This window comes from Leptodactylus fuscus, chromosome 6 (assembly GCF_031893055.1).
Source record: "Leptodactylus fuscus isolate aLepFus1 chromosome 6, aLepFus1.hap2, whole genome shotgun sequence".
Taxonomy (NCBI): domain Eukaryota; kingdom Metazoa; phylum Chordata; class Amphibia; order Anura; family Leptodactylidae; genus Leptodactylus; species Leptodactylus fuscus.
Window position 1 is genome coordinate 157844875 of NC_134270.1, and position 9359 is coordinate 157854233.

At 46.5% G+C, this 9359-nt stretch overlaps 1 protein-coding gene across 1 annotated transcript; it reads left to right on the forward strand.

Moving 5' to 3' along the window:
- Nucleotides 1-362: 362 nt before the first annotated feature.
- Nucleotides 363-4740, forward strand: UBE2S (ubiquitin conjugating enzyme E2 S). Its single transcript, XM_075278820.1, has 3 exons — nucleotides 363-524; nucleotides 2943-3133; nucleotides 4231-4740. The coding sequence occupies exons 2-3, from the start codon at nucleotides 2975-2977 to the stop codon at nucleotides 4522-4524; spliced, it is 453 nt and encodes a 150-aa protein (XP_075134921.1). The 5' UTR covers nucleotides 363-524; nucleotides 2943-2974; the 3' UTR covers nucleotides 4525-4740.
- Nucleotides 4741-9359: the final 4619 nt, after the last annotated feature.

The following is a 9359-nucleotide window of genomic DNA, read 5'->3' on the forward strand; positions in this document are numbered from 1 at the left end:
GTACTGACTCCTAGTACTGGTGATCTGTTGTGTGTACTGACTCCTAGTACTGGTGATCTGTGTGTGTACTGACTCCTAGTACTGGTGATCTGTGTGTGTACTGACGCCTAGTACTGGTGATCTGTGTGTACTGACGCCTAGTACTGGTGATCTGTGTGTACTGACTCCTAGTACTGGTGATCTGTGTGTACTGACTCCTAGTACTGGTGATCTGTGTGTGTACTGACGCCTAGTACTGGTGATCTGTGTGTACTGACTCCTAGTACTGGTGATCTGTGTGTACTGCTGCCTAGTAAGTGTGACTTATTTGCTAGTTTCCCATACATTTGCCGTATCGCCATGTGCATTAATATCACTGCGTGTGCTTTCTTGACAGAATTCAAACGTTGAGAACTTGCCCCCACATATAATTCGGCAGGTTTACAAAGAGGTCTCCACTCTGACGTCCGACCCTCCAGAAGGCATAAAGATCATTCCCAATGAAGAAGACATAACCGATGTGCAAGTCAGCATTGAAGGGCCAGGTTGGTATTATATACTGAGGATCTGCCTTATTTGCCCTGTTATTGTGGCAGCGCTCCTCATACCTCCATTTTTTTTCTAGCATCCTTGTGCTAGGTTCACACTAGCTCTCGGGTTGTTTGGGTCTGCGCCTGCTTGCTTGAAAACTGGTTACCCACAGAAGACCCCATACAGTTTAGCTTTGGTATAAAGCCTGCGGAGAGTAAAGTCCTCCTTGCATTTTCTGCTTTTTATGTAATTCAGGGCTAGTTCACACCGGGGTCTTTTAGCAGCGGATTTTGACACAGAACACGTCTCAAAATCTGCTGCCAAAAATGTCTCCTGTTGACTTCGATGGGAGCCACTCGCTTCTTTATTCACTAGCTAGTAGCGGAAGACATAAGCGAGCTGCCCTATCTTGCTGCGGTGCGAGGCTCCGGCCCATTCATTTGGGCCTAGTCCGGGGCAGAATGCTGTGACGGGAGGCCAGTGCACTGCATCGGCTTCCTGCTGTGGCAGCCATGACAGAATATGTACTCGAGAAACTCCGTGTGGAACTAGCCCTTAGGATGAGGCACACAGACATGGCTGAAACCCCCCCAAGCAGTCATGGGGCAGAAGTTGTGGCAGGTAGAAATGTACTGCCCTCAAAACTGTATGGCCTGTAGTCTCTGCAGGTGGACACTGTAGCCATGTGTGTGTTCTTAGCCTCATTTATATTAGCGGCCCGAACCTGAGCTAAAGGGAAGCGGTCACATTGTACAAGTCATCCAATCTGCAGGCAGGATGTTATAGAGCAGTAGGAACTGGGCAGATAGGTGCTGGAACATATCTAACTGCATAGGTGTCCAGTGGGCGGTCCTTATTAGTGACCTATATCTCATATACTGGCATACAGGGTAGGATATCAGTCACTGCCACCAGGAGGCCAATGGGCAGATTTGTGAACACTAGCATACTATCTGCTGCTCTTTCTGCTCTGTATGACGCTGCCTGCAGTTGCATTTTCTTTTATAAACTCGTTTTATTGAAGAAGATATAACAAAATAAACGATAGTCAGAAGAGCGCATATACAATACAACATGTGAGGATATAAAAAGGCTTCTAAACAAAGAACTGCCACAGCGCCAACCCAGGCCCACCCATCGCGCACAAAAAGAATAGAGACAGATACGAAGCACCTTGGCATCTACATACACATAGAAACCCAACACAGGGGGCCACAGATCCGGGCAATGAGTCCCCTCTCAGGACTCAAAAGCGCCCAATGCAGAGCGCATCAAGGGGCAGAATACTGGGTAGGAGGAGAATCGCACCACGCTCCCCAAACCTTAACAAATCTCCGGGGGCAGCCCCGACCTTTATATATAATCTGGTTGAATGGGAGGACCGAACTAACTAATTTCCACCATTGAGACACAGATAGGGGTCGTGAGGCCATCCACTGCAAGGCGATGGCTTTCCTAGCGTAGAATAGACTCTCCCGAAGGAACGTCCAGGTATGATGTTGCCATGTCTCCTCGTCCAGTACACCAAATAAACAAACTTCAGGAGAAAACGGGACAGGGCAATTCATGACAGTCGTCAGAAGGTCCACCACCTCCTTCAAGAAGTCATGTATAACCGAGCAACTCCACATCATATGCCAAAAATCAGCCGGGAATGTGGGTACCTGAGACAATTCGGACTCGACAACCGGCCCATCTTATGAAGGCAGGCCGGGGTCAAGTAGCATTGATGCAGAATGAATATTTGAATCAGTTTGTTATTGGCCGAGGGCGAAGCATACAAGTGAGATTCTAAAACGTCCTGGAACGTCTCATCCGACAGCTCAGGAATATTGGCGTGTCAGAGCCGGGGCCTCAGATATGGACACCGTTGCGTGGATTAAATGATCATACAGAGCCGAGATGAGGCCCCCAGGGCCCTGAGAGCGCAGCACCCCAATCTGCGGGTATTCAGATATAGCACTCGGCTGGGTGGAGAATAGAGAGGAGAGAGCATGGCGTATTTGGAGGAATCGAAAAAAATTGGTGGCGGGGGGATTTCACGGGAAGCAGTCAGAGAATCAAACGTAACGAAGATTCCCTGCACATACAGGTCCAACAGGGAGGATACTCCGTAACGAGACCAAGACCGGGCGTCTGCAGCTGCATTTTCATCCTGACTGGTTTCCATGAACTAAATATTGTCGGGGCTGCAACATAGAAATCCTGCTTAGGCTAAGTTCACACTAAACTGCTAAAACTGCGGTCTGTTCGGTTTCTGCTGTTTTTTTTTTTTTTTACTGAAACCCAAGAAGAGAAACGTCCACCTTGTAGGACTTCTCCCTCGCCATTCTGCGGCAGATTATCCTACACTGATGTGAGCTTAGCTTTACCTTGTTTGCCTATTTGTCTCCTGTCATTACTAATAAACCTGAATTTTTCTCCTTTTGCAGAGGGGACGCCATATGCAGGAGGGATTTTCAGAATGAAGTTAATTTTGGGCAAAGATTTTCCGGCCGCCCCTCCCAAAGGATACTTCCTTACCAAAATATTTCATCCGAATGTTAGCAACAATGGAGAAATCTGCGTTAATGTTTTAAAGAGAGACTGGAAAGCTGAACTCGGCATTAGACATGTGTTACTGGTGAGTACCCTGGGATTGTGGAATCATGGCGGACTGCCTGCTCGGCTATTTCAGCTCCCTACAAGTGAGGAGACTTGTGCAGGATGAGGGTGTGAGAAGTAAGACTCATCTCTTAGGTGTTTATATCCTATGGAGGTATCATGAGGTGATATTGGGGAGGATCCTTCATGTCCTATGTCTGCTGGAAAGACTTCTTCGCCAGGTTCTGCCCTAGTTGCGGGGATATCAGTACTGTTCGTTTCAGCACCCAATATCCCTGGGGGCTGCACTTACAGATCAGCGTCATCACTAGGTGGTGAGGTACATCCTCGTGCTGGTACTCTTCCATACAGCCTAGCGATGACTCTGTGAGGCCGGCCCCTCTGACAGTGGAGGGATGTCTGTGCTGAAAGGAACAGCACAGATATCTCTGCAATTGAGGCAGACATTGGTAAATCTGATTCAGTACCCTGTCAGATTTCCAGGTCAGTGTTCAAGGACATGATCAGTTGAAAAGTGCTTGTTCAGTGTCAGTCTGGCTGCTGGGACCCCCACTGGTCACATGATCCAGGGGTCCCGTGTGTACTATTAGTGCACCGTTGCTCTGTGCAGCCATTACGGGTGTGACGGATACTGGTGTGATGTCTTAGACTCGAAGTGCCAGTGCGCTTGACAACTCTCCACTTGGTCAGGGGAAAGAGACCCCTGTTCTCATGATCAGTGGGGGTCCCAGTGGTCAAATCCAACTGAAGTTATTACCTGACAAGACTTCCCTTATGTTAGGATAGGTCACCAATATGAGATCTATGGTGGCTGACTTTCCGCACCCTTGCCCGTATACCAGGCACCGTGACATACATTGCTTGGTTTACAGGACTGAGCTGCAGCAGAACTGACTAATAGACATGGTCACCGGCCTGAGAAGAGGAAGCAGCCCGTACCCAAGACCCCCACTCTATATTGCAATGAGGCCATAGATAACATTGTCCCGGTGTCCTCTTTTTGTAGGCCTCTCTTCCGCTCCTGCATAGAGGACCAGCAGTGGTCGCAGCAGTCGGGTCTATATTGTCACCACTTTTCTTTGCCCTTTTCTCACAAGTATTTTTCCTTTCCCCAAGACCATAAAGTGTTTGCTGATTCATCCGAACCCAGAATCGGCCCTGAACGAAGAAGCAGGTCGCCTCCTGCTGGAGAACTACGAAGAGTACGCGTCCCGCGCAAGACTTATGACAGAAATCCACGCCCAGGGCTCATCTTTAAGGGGCAAGGATGCGACAGACCCCTGCTCGTCGGCATCGGCCGCAGTGGCTGTCGGGGATGGACCCATGGCCAAGAAACATGCTGGAGACCGTGACAAGAAACTGGCAGCTAAAAAGAAGACAGACAAAAAGCGAGCCTTGAGGCGACTTTAAGCGGGCGGGCTGAGACTGAGTGAACTTTTAAACCAGGTAGGGAAGGGACCGTGCAAGAAAGTCCGTGGGAAGTAATAAATCCATATCCAGTTTTTTTTTTGTTTTTTTTTTCCTCCCGTTCTTTCTTTTGTTTTATAAAGCCTGCTTTTGTTAGTTTTTCCAATCTAAGTTATTTAAATTATAAATCTATTAAAATACATTTTTTTCGTAATGAAATCGGATTTTGTCTCAATTCTTTCATTAGAAATATTCCACAAGGATAAGCGTTAGTTACCAATGGGAAATCGCAGGATTTTTTTGGTCGGCATGTTAGGGTGTCTCTAAGGTAAAATCAAAATTTAGGCGTTTTTCTGGGGGGGGGTTTGGGAAACACGTTGGTCCACACTTACATCTGGGACATTGACACGGTCTGTTAGATCTGGCTGATGCTGGGGGAGTCCCAACTGGGGTGCCACAGAGACCTGTCGGGCGCCGGGCAGTTGAAAAGGGAAATGGCAGCATGTCCCCCTCGACTACGACGACTTCTTTAGCGTTCCGATGTCGTTGAATAGAACGAGGGAGAAGGATTTAACCCCTTCCCAACATGCGGCGTAATAGTACGGTGCATGTCGGGTGTGTAACTGTGACAGCCGCCGGGTGTCTACTGCTTTAAGCAGTAGACAACCGGCTCTAATGCCTCCGATTGGTCCCCGATCATTAACTTAACATTAACCCCTCCAGCGCCACGGTCAAGGGGTCTAATGCAAAAAAATTTTTTAAAAAAAAGTTAAAAAAAAATATAAAAAGTATTAAAAATTCAAATCCCTAGAACACCTAAAAAAGTAGTTAAAAACTGTGACACACCTACATGTTAGGTATCCCCGTGTCCGAAATCGCCCGCTCTACAAATCTGTAAAAATATTTTTCCTGTTCGGTAAACGCCGTAGCGGGAAAAATAGTCAAAAGTGCCAAACCACCGTTTTTTCACTGTTTTGATTCTGATAAAAATTTGAATAAAAAGTGATCAAAGCAATAACATTTCCCGAAATTGGTAGAACTAAAAAGTACACCCGGCCCCGCAAAAAAACGCCCTATGCATCCCTGTACACTTACATATAAAAAAGTTACGGCTGTCGGAATATGGCGACTTTTAGAAAAAAAATTTAACAGTTTTGGATTTTTTTTAAGGGGTCAAAATGTAAATAAAACCATATAAATTTGGTGTCCCTGGAACCGTATGGAAACACAATACAGAGGACATGTCATTTTGGTTGCACAGTGAACGCTGTAAAACCAAAGCCCGTAAGAAAGTCGGAGAAATGCATTTTTTCTTCAAATCCACCCTATTCTGAATTTTTTTTCCTGCTTCCCAGTACATTATATAGAATAATTAATGGTGGCATCATGAAGAAAAATTTGTCCCGCAAAAATTAAGACCTCATATGGCTCTGGGAGCGGAGAAATAAAAAAGTTATGGGGTTTAGAAGGAGGGGAGTCAAAAACGAAAATCAAAAAATGCCATTGGTGAGAAAGGGTTAATATGTATAATATACTCAAGTATAAGCCGAATTTTTCAGCACAGTTTTTGTGCTGAAAAAGTCCCCCTCGGCTTATACTCGAGTCAAGCAAAAAAAAAAAAAAATTATTTTTGTTGGGAGGGTGGGTCTATGATCAGCCGCAATAGTAGTGTATAGAATCTCCCATAAAATAGTGAAAAAATAGGTTGTAAATCCCTCCTTTCCCTAGAATACATATAAAAGTAGAAAATGACTGTGAAACACAAACACATTAGGTATCCCTGTGTCTACTGAATATAGGGGATCTGCAGTGCACCTGTTCTGTCAGGAAGGGGTTAATAGGAGCACTGCAGATACCCTATAGTCAGCCAGGCTGAATTCCAAGTTGGGGAAAAACTACTGCACCCAAAAACTCCGACCATTTTAATTTTTGAAATTTTCCAGTAGCTATATTGCACAACTATGTGCCTGCGGAGTACTACTAAGTTACCAGAGGCCACTGGGGATCATTATGCGCCATTAGGTATCTGAGGACCACTGGGGAGCTTTACATGGGGCCACTTGGTCACGATATACTGTTTGGCCACTGCAGACATACTACATGGGGCTCACTAAGGCAGCATGGTGATGGCAAGAGGTGAATTATGGGATGTGCTTGGGTGGGAGCATTAGTTGCCTGGTGGTCATTGTCATTGGGAGCACAACTGCTTTCCTAGGGGTACATATACAATGATGCAGCTTTTAGGGTGCATTCACATAGTGTAGTTGTGATGAAGGAAAAAATGCATCAAACTATGACAAAAAAATATGCTTGGTTTTTGTTGAGGGTTTTCTAAATGAATTCTACCTGTAAATTCAAAAACTGCAGAAAAAAAACATCAATTTTTTTTTTTTATCCTTTGGTAAAAATTTGGTAGGCGTGGCCCTATGAAATTCTTGTTCCTGGGTTGCCCAGAATCTGAAAAGCTTGAGAAACAATGAATCTAGTCTTGAAGGGTTTGTCCATCAGGTAACCTAGGTGTGGGCTGAACAAACATTGGGGATCATGTCGTTCTTTAGATACCAGTGGCCAAACTATAGGGGCTTCAGCTGTAGCAGTTGGTACCGGGCCCTGAACTCTGAGGGGTCTCTGACACATGAAATATCACTCAATACCACTACTCAAAATGGCACAGATTTTGCATTTGGGCCCAGGTGCTTGAAGTTGCACCTCTAGGGAAGATCTCTACATAAGTTGCCTATATAGAAGCCCATCTAGGCCATGCTGAGAACTATGGCCTCTGTGCCAGTGTGTGAACCCTACATGGAACCTTGTTCCATAGTTCATGGGAAGGACATCAAAATGTGTAGCACTATTCTGTCCCAGAACCCGATAGGTTCCATTATTAAGTGTCTTCTCTACTGTATTTAGATGGTCTCCATAAATGTCACCTGTTTTACCCACGAGGAAGTGCGGCGCCTCCTGCAAAATACTAAAATAGACAAGTTGTCGGGTCCAGATGATGTGCAGCTCTGAGGGTCCATGTCTTCTATACAGGGGGGGTCAGTATTGGAGGAGTAAGTCACCAGTGGGATATCACAGTGGTCAGTATTGTTGGGGGTCACAGACACCAGTGGGGTGCCATAGTGGTCGGTGTTGGTAGGTTTACAGTCACCAATGGGTCAGTATTGGATCCTCTCCTGTTTTGTTTTTTTAACTAATTTTTATTGAAAGGATTTTAGTAAAATACAATACGAGTTGAAAACATAAAAAACATGAATGTGAAGCTATGCACATACCGTCAAGTAGACTGGGAATATATATACGTCACAAAAACCTGAGTGGAAATGAGGGGGTGGGGGAGGAAGGGAAGGAGTCAGAGACCATTCAAAATACAGTATGTGTCCCAAGATGACCATATAGCCTGGAACACCTCAACAGTATGGTTAAGTGTGGCTGTCAAGTTCGCCATGCTATGGACATCCTTAACTCGGGCTACAAGATCAGAGCCAGAGGGAGGAGAGGCACTCTTCCATCGGAGAGCGATGAGCGTTTTGGCTGTGGTACAGAGATAAAGAAACAATTTAGAGGTGTGCTTACCCAGATGAGCAGGGGGGAGATTGAGGAGATAGATGAGAGGATCTAAAGGGACACCTTGAATAAATAGAGCATCTGTAAGGGACTTGACCTCCAGCCAGAAAGGGTGGATCCCTGGACAATCCCAAAAAATATGATACAGGGTACCCACTCCTGCCCAGCAACGCCAACACTGGGAAGAAATGTTAGGATTAGAGATGAGCGAGTACTGTTGGGATCAGCCGATCCGAACAGCACGCACCATAGAAATGAATGGATGCACCAGGTACTTCCGCTTTGACGGCGGCCGGCCGCTTAACCCCCCGCGTGCCGGCTACGTCCATTCATTTCTATGCGAGCGTGCTGTTTGGATCGGCTGATCCGAACAGTACTCGCTCATCTCTAGTTAGGATTAAGGGAGTGGAGCAAGGCTGGGGTATGGTACCAGTGCATAAGTAGCTTGTACTGGGTCTCCCGGAACGTAACATAGGTGGAGGATTTAGCTGCACAGGACCAGATAATTTGCCATTGGTTCGAGGAGATCTGCCTGTTCAAGGCCCCAGACCACCTCTCCATATATTTATGCGATATGGGGCCCTGCCGTCTAGAGGAGGAGAGGATACCATAAATGCCAGAGATAAGGCCTGCAGTAGAGGCGCCCGCACGACATAGTTTTTCAAAGACAGTCGGTGGGGACACCTTAAGGGCCCCTTCACATGGCGTATACGCTCACTGCTTTGGAGCGTGTAAACATTCCGTAGCAGCGGCGTCTAAAGCAGTTCCCATTGTTTTCTATAGGAGCCGGCAGACGCGCGCTCCCCATAGAAATGAATGGAAAAAGCAGCCCATTCATTTCTATGGCGAGCGCGCGTCTGCCGGCTCCCATAGAAAACAATGCGATCTGCTTTTAGACGCCGCTGCTACGGAACGTTTACACGCTCCAAAGCAGTGAGCGTATACGCCGTGTGAAGGGGCCCTAAAAGTGCCAAACTGGTTAAAAACAAAATGGACAATCTGCTGGTAATGAAACCATTCAGTGGCCTGAGCTCCAATGTTGGCGACACTGAAAAGGCCTAGCCTACTCCATGGTTGCACCAAAGCTGACGTAACTCCCTCCGGTAAGAGGGGGTTGTACAAAAAGGAAATCATGGACGAACATTGGGAGGCAAGGGGAAAGATTTCAGAGCAGGTAATCCAAATGGCCCTTGTGAAGCGTATAGGACCCAAAAGGGGAGTGGATGGAAGGGGGGAGGAACGGGACCACAGAAACGCATTGGGATGTA

Bases quoted from the DNA above. Each gene is read 5' to 3' on its own strand.
- UBE2S (XM_075278820.1), top strand. From the start codon at position 2,975: ATGAAGTTAATTTTGGGCAAAGATTTTCCGGCCGCCCCTCCCAAAGGA. The intron at 3,134-4,230 runs GTGAGTACCCTG...CCTTTCCCCAAG, and splicing joins GCATTAGACATGTGTTACTG to ACCATAAAGTGTTTGCTGAT.